This window comes from Amblyraja radiata, chromosome 8 (assembly GCF_010909765.2).
Source record: "Amblyraja radiata isolate CabotCenter1 chromosome 8, sAmbRad1.1.pri, whole genome shotgun sequence".
Taxonomy (NCBI): Eukaryota; Metazoa; Chordata; class Chondrichthyes; order Rajiformes; family Rajidae; genus Amblyraja; species Amblyraja radiata.
The window spans coordinates 13,404,796-13,416,919 of NC_045963.1; the positions used below are offsets into that span (position 1 = coordinate 13,404,796).

Consider the following 12,124-nt stretch of genomic DNA (forward strand, 5'->3'; position numbering starts at 1 on the left):
AATACTGAATTTAGTAAATGAATTGGAAATCTTTACTATTTATATTTAATAATTACCTTTTTATAATTTTAGTCAGGGTGGGCACTGCCTACCTTGCCTACCCCAACGGCATGTGCCTGGTCTCTTTGTAGCCCATGTGGTGAAAACATCCCACTGTACTGTTGAGCAGGCATATATGTTCAGATTAATATCATTAACACAACTGGCCAGATATTATTCACAGAAAGTGTGGACTGAGTGGGTTGGGTGAACTTTATAATATCCAAATCTAATATTTTGCTCAAGGTAAAGTGCATTTTCTCGTTGAATTCTTATTTTATTTATTTGTTGCAGTTCAATTCAGGGGCTAGGCAAGCCATTTTAGAGGGAATTGAGAGACAAGTATGTAAAGGTCATGTTACAATGGCAAGAACAAGAAGAGACCAAGTATTTCACTGAAGAACATTGTTTAACTAGATTACAGCATGTTTGATAGCTTCTTGATTGTTGTTGCTAATACAATTTTTTCATCCCAGATTTAATTGTTCTTAAATAAATTTAAATTCAGCTGAAATTGAGATTTTTGTTGTGCTGAGGAAAGATATCTGTACTTTCAATTACAAAAAAGTGCTCTGTAAACTTGCAGTGTTTTTAAGAAATGAATGAATACTTTCCTTTTAGCATGCCAGATTTGCAATAAACTTAATATTTTTTTGGCTGTGAATAGTTCGGAAAATCAAAATGCACTGCAAGTCCACGCCAACCCTCATGCACCCAATTACACTATTCCGACACTAATCCCTTTTTTTTAAGTGTCTCCCCACAGTCCATTAATTACACTCATTCCTTGCACTCTTGGGCAATTTACAATGTCCAATTAACTTGAAAACTCACATCGTACGATGTTGTAGGAAATTGGACAATGTGAAAGGCAGCACTGGAGGTCAGGATTGAACCTGGGTGCTGAAGCCAAGAGGCGGCAGCAGGAAGAGCTATGCCGGTGCGATGGTACGCTGTATTTGTTCAAGTTATTCACTGGGTGATGTGACTATTAAACTATCTTCAATGTGCATAAAGTGAGCAAGAAAAATCCCAATTTAAATTAAATCCCGAATCAATGAAGACTTTCTACTGAGACAGGACACACTTCTTGTACTAAGAGTACAGGACCATTAGATTTGGAATTTTGAATAATGCTAGAATTACTACAGGTAGAGGTGCATGTGGCTTTACAACAGGTGGTATTCTGACATTGAGGCACTGAAGTCAAACTGGAAAACCAAGGTTGCATGCTGTGCAGAAAGTTTATTTTTTTATATAATGATCCCGATAAAGATCGAACAACAAACACCTTTGAAGGCTACGTTTTTTTGTTGTCAAATGCTGATTGTTGTCAGTTGGTTGTTGTTGATGGGAACAAGTGAAGCATTAGTTTGCAACAACAGGGTTGCTGCTGGAGAAGCTGATGGAGACAACATCGTAGCAGAATCGTTGCCCTTTTGCTTTGTTGGTGACATGGGCTCCACAGCAATCTGCTTCTGCTCTCCGAATCCACTTCTTGCTTCATCTTCCAGTGGTCGTAAGCTACATTGTCTTTCTGCAGGAATTCTGGGATATCCCTTGGCAGCTTCCTCTGGGCCCGGTTTTGATAAGCACGTTCCTGAACACGGCATCTGTTGGGAATTTGAGCTGGGCCTGGGCGAGGCCAATATGTTTTTCCTCAGATTTCCATTCTCTTTCAAATGTTCCAATGAATGTGACCCTCCGGTAACCAGGAATGTTTCTGCTCCTCTGGGAGCTATTTTTCCATTCTGCGAGTTTATCTCGGTGCACACAAAGGCTCCCTGACGCTGGAAAGGGAAACAAATTCAGCTTTAACAAGCGGAACACAAGCATCTTGCGAATGCAGCTGTGGGCTGAGTTCATTTATCAGCTCAAGTGCTGGCACTCACTTGCTGCTTCCACTCTGCTGGCTGTCAGCCTTGGCTCAGCTATCTACAGCCAGCAGATAATGGATATTCTGTCAGCTCGACTTATTCATGAAATTGAACAACAATGGAAAGTTTGGAAGTAAGAACATGGCTTTGAAATGACCAAAAGAAGAGGTCTTTATCCTGTTACAATTTGAACACTTTTGCAATTTATCACTCAAAATGCATGTGACTTGAAAATTACATTGTGTGTGATTGTCACAATTAGGTCTCATACCTTGCAGCAGTGGTTCCCATGGATACCATTTCATAAAGATTAGTTTGCAGGGTGATAAATCCATAACTGAATTTTAATCATCCATCTTTTGGGAGCATTCCACATAAATAAAATACATTGATTATGAGCTCACTCCGAGGGCACCCAGGAGTGAATGTTAGTGTTGATCAGATCACTGGTTACTCCTCCACTCCTGTAACAACTTGGGATGGTTGAACATGTTTTTTTTTAAAATATATAAATGTGTCACCAGAATTTGTATTCCCAAGTTCCATTCCATACATGATAAAAGGCAGTATTAGACATAAATTTTGTTTAGCTTCTCAAACTGGAAGTCCTCATTTCTTCCTAGTGTCCATCAGTTACTGATTGCAGTATTTGATATTTTCATTCTATATTTCATTGCATTCACCATCGCTCGATATTCCTACAATAAGCGAGTTCTGTATTACGACTGCGCATGCCCAGGTCATAGGTCACAGTGAATAAACAGCCCTGGAAAACAGTGAAGCAATGGACCTTTATTTCTGTTTTTCCAGCTTTGATTCTTCTCGGCAAGAAAATACTGCTTTCAAACTATGATTTGTATTTATTGTTCCTTTGTTAAAAGCTAAGATTATTTTGTTGTTTTTATTGCTTTATGCTTTGGTGAGTGAGTGAGATCGTGCTTGTCCGTGGTCGGTGTCGGGCCCGGGCCTGTTGAGTTGCTGCTGGTCCGTCCCCGTCCCACCCCGGGTGTCCCGTACCCTCCCTGTCCGGGGGCAGCCGGAGGTGTCGGGCCGGGCTTGCAGCCGACGAGGGGAAGAGACTGAGTGGTGCAGTGCTTTGCGTGTGGCTGGTGCTCGGCTTTCGCCGGGGGAGTTGGTTGGCGGTCCCTGGCGAGGTTAGGCTGGAGTTGGCGCTTATTCTCAACACTGGCTGTGGGCGCTGGTGTCATTGGTCCTGGGCTGTTGGTTGGCCCGGCGGGAGTTGAGCAGGGGTTGGCGCTTCTCCGTGCAGGCTGTGACCAACGACACCAGCAGCCCCAGGCCCACAGCTAGCGTGAAGAAGAAACACCAACCTCGCTCCCCGATTGGCCAGGGACCGCCAGCGGCCAACCACCCCCACCCCCCCAGCGCCGGCGAAAGCCGAGCACGAGCCATACACACAAAGTGCTGCAGCAACGCAGCGTCCTCCCCGCGCCTGCTGCAAGCCCAGCACCTCCGGCTGCCCCCAGACAGGGTCAAGATACCCAGGAGGGGACGGAGACGGCCCAGCAGCAACTCAGACCCGGCCCGACACCGACGAGCATGATCTCACTCACACACCAAAGCATAAAGCAATAAAAACAACAAAATAATCTTAGCTTAACAAAGGAACAATAGGTACAACTATTTCATAGTTTGAAAGCAGTATTTTCTCACCTAGAAGAATCAAAGCTGGAAAAAACAGAAGAAATGAAGGTCCACTGCTTCACTGGGTTGTTTATGCATCGTGACCTTTAACCTGGGTATGCACAGTCAGAAGACCAAACTCACTTATTAGACCTACTGATACTTGGATGAATGTATTGAGAAACAAGAGTCTAATTTTGTTAACTGAATGTTTTTGTTTGTAAATGATCCGGTAAATTTGCTACAAAACATTATACAATAAAGTAGCTAGTTAAATACTATTTGTTTAGTTCACAGTGCAACAAAGGGAAGTTGTACTTGGTGGGATGGCAACATCTGCTGGGATTCCTGCTGCTTTAATATGCTGCCCCTGGATACCACTAGTTAGTGTTCAATACTAAAAGTAGCATCTTTGAAGTTTAAATTGGGAATTGGACATTGTAAATTGCCCAAGAGCGCAAGGAATTTGAGTGTAATTAATGGACTGTGGGGAGATACTTAAAAAATCTTGGAGCTATGTCCGCCAGTATTTAATTTTTCCAACCTGGGGAAAAAAGGTTCTGACTGTCTACCCCATCTATAGTTATCATAATTTTGATTTACATCTATTAGGTATCCCTGCAAACTCCAGTGATCCAGAGACAACACTCCATGTCTGTCCAACCTCTTCCTCTCCTGATCACCCTAATCCAGGCATTATTCTGGTAACCATCCTCTGCACCCTTTCCAAAACTCCCACATCCTTCCTGTACTGTGGTGACCGGATCTGCACATAATACTACAAATGTAGCCTAACCAAAGTCTGATAAAGCTGCATCAAGACTCCCAGACTCTTATAGGCTTCAGTAAAGACTTAAAATTGTCCCTAGTGTGTAGGATGTTGTTAGTGTACGGGGACTGCTGGTCGTGTAGACTCGGTGGGCCAAAGGGCCTGCTTCCACACTGTACAGGTATCTCTAAACTCTCAATCCTATCCCGAAGAAATCTCTCCCATAGTATCCAAACCACTAATGTGATGCTCAACAACCTACAATTCCCTGGATTCTCTTTACATCCTTTCTTAACTACATTCGCTACTTTCCAGTCCAGTGAGATCTCACCTGTAGTTGGAGATGATGCAAATATTTGTGTCAAGGCCTCTGCAATCTCTTATTTTGTCTCTCTCAATAACCTGGAATAAATCATATCAGATCCTGGGGATTTATCCACCTTAATACTCTTCAAGAGCCCAAACACCTCCTCTGCCTTAATCTCAAACTGCCCTTGCATATTAGCATTCTCCACACCGATTTCATTGTCCTCCATATCTTTCTTCTTGGTTAAAACAGGTGCAAAGTACTTCTTTAGTGCCTTGCCTGCATCCCCAGACTCCAACACACATTCCCTCGTTATTCTTGAGCAGTCCTACCTTCCGCCTGGTTACCCTCTGGATTTTAAATATCTAGGTATAAAAATCTTTGGGGTTTTCTTTAATCCGACTCACCAAAACCATTACATGAACCAATTGCTTTTTCCTCGAGTATTCACAAGATTGCTCCAGGTTGTCTCCAAAAGAAGCATCACATGTGAAACCTATTGATGCTTGTCAATCATTTTAGGAAGTATCACATTATATGCTCTATCTACCCCATTCCACCAAATCTGGGCTGTACTCGAGATGAACATAAGTACTAATGCCCATGTGTATTCTTAGAAAAGTTCAACTTTTTAAAAACTTTGTGGTGGGACCAGACTTTCAGAACGCTGATGGATCATAATTCCTGTTGGTGGTAGGACTTGTAATGCATAAAAAACAAACAAAGACTGGTATTAAAGGAAATATTTTGCTAGCTTACTGGATGGATCAATAGCACTTTTTCTACTAAACATCAATGTACATCTGACACGACCAGTCTTGCTCCTAACGTGCATCATGTTGTAAATATTTTCAATTTTATGACTTTTTTTTCTACGTCCTATAGTGCTCTTATCCTGACAGTCCACAAATTTTCTTTAATGCAGCTTCAATATTTATAATATTTAATATAGTTGGTACATAAAAATTCCAGCCACAAGCTTACCTTTCCTCTGATAGGTTCATTTGGATACTTTCTTGCATCATATTGGTGAATGAAAGATATAAATTCTCGATACACCTTTGGTGGAGAAATTAACTCATTTGGATCCACCTGTGGTACTTGGTGAGAGTTGCAACAAAAAACAGGCAAGTTTAATAACATATCCTATTATTATATTACTAAATGATGTATGCCATTACATTTGTAATAGTCAGCTCTTTGGAATGCATATTTTAACAATTAGATTTCCATTTTATTGAAGCAGTGTAATTAAAGAACAACTTGCATGCATTATGATAGAGTACCATACATGATTACAAGGTTTAGTATTTCATGACAAAAACTTCAGATGGAGTCATATCACTTTGTTGGTATATTGAGAATTTTGTTTCATGATTATTCTATTCCACCATCTACTGTGTCTCTCGATCTGTCAAATATGGCAAAATCAATGTATCCATAACATTACATCCAAAAATTCAGTTTTTAGCAGTATCTATAGTCTTTACATAGTTACCTTTGATATCTCATTTTTAAATAGGATAAAGAATTCACATACCCCAACTATAATTATTCACATTTTTCCTGACCAGTAAATGATTTATTTAGATTGGAGAGTTTGATATGACACTGTCATTTGTGAAAAGCGAGTGAATCCAAAGAACTCTATACCCCTTTTGAATAAGCAGTATTGGGAAATTATAAATATACACAAATTAGAAAGGAATGAGCGAATACAATATTTTGAAATATTCAGGCAATTAGAAAATGTGTGAATGGTCAGTCAAGCTTTGTGTATGTAGTTGAATTTTTTGAATTATGATTCTATGGCTACCTATACCATCACAAAGCATTCACAGCAGTAATCTTCTCCCCAAACTACCTTCAATATCATAATTCGCCGATGCGGAGGGCTCGACCGCCAGTTACAGGAGCCAAGATCGCCCCGACTTTCCATCACAATGAGTAATGTGGTGGATGACCATGTTAAAAATGTGGTTGTCTTGTTGCTCTTTATTGGTTTGATTGTATGGTGATCTGAATGTCACTGTACCTTAATTGGTACACGTGACTGTAAATATACTCCGAAAGCTTAGCCTAGTTCAGTAAAAACACCGAGTCAAGCACTGGAACTAAACTTTATTATGAATGAACAACAAATTCCCGTATACGATACCTAACCACCATGTGTTCGATCCTTGACTCTGCCTAGCCAAGCCCTTCAGCCTCGTGCAAGCAGACACTTCCAAAAGGTCACGCAGTCCCAAGCGCCCTTCCAGAAGATCGACATCGATCCAAACGTGGACTACCTTTTATAGGTTAACGAACCATGAGGGGCCAAACCATTGACAGCCCCCCAACCCAATTACAAAGAGTACTAAACAATGTTTCTCCAGAAGCTTCTGGAAGGAAGTCAGTTAACTGAATAATGCAACATTTACCCTGGCAGTACAAACAATTCAGCCAGGGCTTCACACTTCGGCCAATCACCAAACAGCAGGGCAACTGTCTTGCAACATTATTTACAATTCCTTTGCAGTAACCCAATCAAACCCATGCATCTACAACACATTCCTCATACATATTATCAATTGTGAGAACAGCTGGACCTTCCTTATCTGATGTATTGATCTGGGACCTAGACATCCTGGCACCAGCTTGAGGTTTCTCATAGAAAAAAGCTAATAGGCCCTGTCGATGCATAAATCCTTTGCTTTATTTTAGCTCTATTTTGGCCAGGATTTACATGACAATAAACAAACCTTGAACCTTCCACACAAACTCATCTACAAATTCTTATACCCAAGACTCAGTACACCTCTCTGCAACTGTTCCTAAACATTCTGACCCGCAGACTGCAATTAGTAAGCAAAGGTGACAAAATATCATCCATGATGATTCTCAACATCAGTGTTCTTAGCCCCTTGCTCTCCTCCCCATACACACATGGTGGTTCAGCCAAATTCTACTGTACCTATATGCACAAGTTTTTAGTTGATGTCACTGTAGCAAGTCCAATACTCACTCAATGAATTTGAGAACTTGGTAAAATGAGCTGTGACTGCAGCCCAGTCCTTCATGCAAACCAGCTTCCACTCCCCCCCCACCATGGGCAGAAGATACAATAGTTTGAATGTATGTACCATGCCATTTAAGAAAAGTTTCTTCCTTGCTGTTAGACTCAAATGGATCTCTAATGTACTATGAATGAATTTTCCAACCTTCCAATCTACCTTGTTTGTGATACTCTCACTTTATCTGTTTGGACACGCTGGAGGCAGGAAACATGTTCCCAATGTTGGGGGAGTCGAGAACCAGGAGTTACAGTTTAAGAGTAAGGGGTAAGGCATTTAGAACGGAGACGAGGAGACACTTTTTCCTCAAAGTATTGCGAGTCTGTGGAATTCTCTGCCTCAGAGGGCGGTGGAGGCCGGTTCTCTGGATACTTTCAAGAGAGAGCTAGATCGGGCTCTTAAAAATAGAGGAGTCACAGGTTATGGGGAGAAGGCAGGAACGGGGTACTGATTGGGGATGATCAGCCATGATCACATTGAATGGCGGTGCTGGCTCGAAGGGCCGAATGGCCTACTCCTGCACCTATTGTCTATTATCTACACTTTCTTAGTAGCTATAATACAATATTCTGCACTCGGTTTATTTTCTCTTTGCACGACCCGATGTACTCGCATGATGTGATTTGCCTGGATATCAGGCATAACAATGATCTTCAATAGATCTTGATATGTGGCAATAATAAGCCAATACTCTGTACGTTGGAGAAGAAATTGTAGTTGGTGATATTACCATGTGTTTGTTGCCGTTCCTTCCATGCAGTAGAGAATTCAGATTTTTTTTTTAAAATGGCAAGATATGAATCATGGTACCCCATAATAACCCATGTTGGACTGCATTTATTTGCCAGGTTAAGCACATATTAGGTGAGAGAGTAAGCAAATTATGTTTGCTGAAGACACAAATATAGCCAACAGTATGTACTGTAAATGATAGTATTAAATTTACAAAAGAAGTGACAGTGAAGTTCAGCAAGGGTACCCAGTGCTGGGGCAGCTTCTCTTCACGTTGTATGTCAATGATTTAGATAAGGGGATTGAAGGCTTAGTGGCCAAGTTTGCAGATGATGCTCAGATAGGAGGGGCAGGCAGTGTAGAGGAAACAAGGACTCTGCAGAAGGACTTGGATAGATTAGGAGAGTGGGCAGAGAAGTGGCAGATGAAATTCAATACAGCAAAGTGTGGAGCCATGCATTTTGGTAATAAGAATAAAGGTCGTAGATTATTTTTAAATGGGGAGAGAATCCAAAAAATGGAGGTGCAAAGGGACTTGGGAGTGCTGGTGCAAGATTCCCAAAAAGTTAATTTACGTCGAATTGTTAGTAAGGAAGGCAAATTCAATGCTAGCATTTATATCAAGATATCAAGAGGACTGCAGCACAAAAACAAAGATGAATGCTAAGGCTCTATAAGATGCTGGTCAGACAGCATTTGGAGTACTGTGAGCAAATTTGGGCCCATATATGAGTAAGGATGTGCTGGCTCTGGATAAGGTTCAGAGGTGGTTTACAAGAATGATTCCAGGAATGAGTGGGTTAGCATATGATGAGCGTTTGACAGCACTGCACCGCCACTCGCTGGAATTTAGAAGGTTGAGAGGGGACCTCGTTGAAACTTACAGAATAATGAAAGGCATTGATAAAGTGGATGTGGAAAGGATGTTTGCTCTGGTGGGAGAGTCTAGGACCAGAGGTCATTGCCTCAGAAATAAAGAGCGCTCTTTTAGAAAGGTGAGGAGGAACTTCTTTAGTCAGAGGGTAGTTAATCTGTGGAACTCATTGCCACCGAGGGCATTGGAGGCCGTCAGTGGATATTTTCAAGTTAGAGATAGACAAATTCTTGATTAGAATGGGTGACAAGTGTTATGGGGTGAAGACAGGAAAATGCGATTAGGAGGCAGAGATCAGTGATGATTGAATGGCGGAGTAGACTCGATGGTCTGAATAGCCTGATTCTACTCCTATAACTTGTGAAAAAAAGATGTTCATAGATGAAGGAAATGTGGAAATCTGTGACAAATGGATTTTGACAATTGTAGTGCATAGTTTCAATTTATCCATGCATCAGGAATAAACTGACATCTAACATTACGATCTTATAAGTTGCAAGCAATGGCCAATCCCATCAAAACAAAATCTAATGACTTCCATGGCATTTAACACCATTACTATGGCTGACATCCTCACCACCAACATCCTCAGGGTTAGAATTGACTAGACACACAGCTGGAGTAGCCACCCAAATTATAAGAGCAGGACAGTAGCTGAGCATTCTGCAATGAGTGATCTCTTAAATTTTTTATCAATTTAGCCACAGTCAGTAGGGTGATGTTCCCCTTCAACATGCGGATGAGCACATTTGGGAACCACTTCGAAACACCAAATGGTATTAAAACATTTGAACTCTATCGTTGCTTATTCAAAGTTCTATTGGGATATGGAGCAAAAAAAAAGTACATACACGGAACTCAATCATCATCCATCTATTATTTCTCTAAATGGCAGAGTAGGCTCAAGGGGTGAATGACCTAGTTTTCTTCTCATGTTTTGTACTATTGCATTTATAATCAACGGCAATTATCCTGCATGTTTAGAAGCAAACCACTATGGAGCAATAGCTTTATTTTTATATGTTCTGTATTTTTCATCTTGGTAACAGCAGTAAAGATAAACCAGTTTTCACTCTGCCTCAAGCCAATCACTTACTGGCCTACTAGGTTCCTCTCTCTTCTCCCATTTTCAGTCATATTTTTATGAAAGCATTTTTTCAACATCCTCTTTTCTGATCCCCACCCTGAGTAACCTTCAAATCACTATCTCCTGTCACCTTTAAGCATGCACCATCAACATCGACCATTGCAAAACTCTTCAGCCATTCTGCAAATAGTGAGAAAGACAGAGCCATAGGCTAATGCCTTTTCAATCTCTCATAAAGTCCTCCCACTGACCTTTGTAGTCTGGGACGAAAAAATAGAAATGTTTTTCTTACCATCTGGCTCCAGCCATGGTCCACCATTTTTTTTCATTCCTCTTTCCTATCCAAGTCTATAAACTACTTTCCTTTACTTCCTAGATTGCTGTCAACCATTTTACTTCGCCTATGCTCTCTCCAAATCTTCACCTATCCCTCAAATCTTATATACTCTCCTGACCAGCTGCCAACCACCTCTCTAATAGCATTTGTAGAGTTCTGCCGAAAGAGACTTCCACTTGCCTTTTGATTCACCTAAACCTCACCATTTGATTACCACTCCCTTTTCCATTTGGCCTTATTCATCTTTCCTACATTACCCAATCTGAAAATGTCACTGCTTATGAGCAGCACCGTATGAACAGCTGCAGAGCAGATGATATGTTTGCCTGTACTACAGTTATTTATTAAATAAGTGGACTTTTGAATGTTCCAAGAATGCAATATAATTGTGGCTTATGTGAAATAGAATGTGTATATTTATCATTGGTTCATTGTTACTTGACTGAGGGCATATAATAAAAATTACAGGTAATTATCTCTGGCCAAAGCATAATCGACATGTGTTGCAGAATTTACAGAGTAAACATTATTGAACGATACTGGTTTTACATCTTTCAACTAACTGAATTTTTAAATCATAATCACCCGTTAATTATAAGACAAGATTTAAAACACCGCAGACTGCGAACACTAAGTTGTATTGCCACATTATAGTCAAAGTCAAGTCTGCATGGTCAACAAAACCCTCGCCCTACTACAACTTAATAAATTGTTAGATTCACAGAACATGCAAAGTGGTTTGCTCCAGCAAATTCGGACATGATTTTCTGATTATGTGCCAGAAATGTTTAACTACACGTTCTCCTGTGGCACTGTGAAGGAAAGCTTAAGCAGCAAAAGGACTGGAAATGCACGGGGTATTTCACAATCAGTTTAGTTTCACAATCAGCCTGTGATACTGTTTTATAAAACATCAGAAGAGAATGTTTTCAGATCAATTAATAGACAATAGGCTTTATAGCAAATACGTTAACTATGATGGTTTATTCAGGAATTCCACTTTCGTACAAAGCACGTCAGTTTATTTATTGAAGGAAGCACAACATTAAAATGACATCTCAGTGGTGAACAAGACCCACGTTCGATTAGTTTTGCAACTAAGTGCATCTGGCATTCATTAGATTGGATGGGCTGGAATTGTTTCCTTTGCAGCAGAGAAGGCTGAGGGGAGATTTAATTGAAATAAATACATTCTGAGGGATTAGAGCGAGTGGGTATGAAAGATTATTTTCCCCGAGCAGGGAGACCAATAGGGGCACAAAATTGAGCAATTGGCAGATAAGAAGGGGAATAACATTTAATATTACAGATGGAGAAATCATTCCCCAAAAAGCTGGCATGACAAACATCAAGAGTAATCACCAGCATTTAAAAAAAGTTATTGGAAGTGAAATGCAATTGG

At 40.6% G+C, this 12,124-nt stretch overlaps 1 protein-coding gene across 2 annotated transcripts in view; it reads right to left on the reverse strand.

Annotated features, from left to right (window-relative positions):
- Positions 1-1,266: 1,266 nt before the first annotated feature.
- Positions 1,267-12,124, reverse strand: part of c8h2orf73 (chromosome 8 C2orf73 homolog) — a 36,329-nt gene continuing 25,471 nt past the window's right edge. For both annotated transcript variants that reach the window (XM_033025226.1, XM_033025224.1), the window contains exons 4-5: positions 5,621-5,736; positions 1,267-1,829 (exon numbers count right to left, since the gene is read on the reverse strand). In XM_033025226.1, the coding sequence (XP_032881117.1) occupies positions 1,356-1,829; positions 5,621-5,736 (590 nt within the window). In that variant the 3' untranslated portion in view covers positions 1,267-1,355. The remainder of the gene's footprint in view (positions 1,830-5,620; positions 5,737-12,124) is intronic.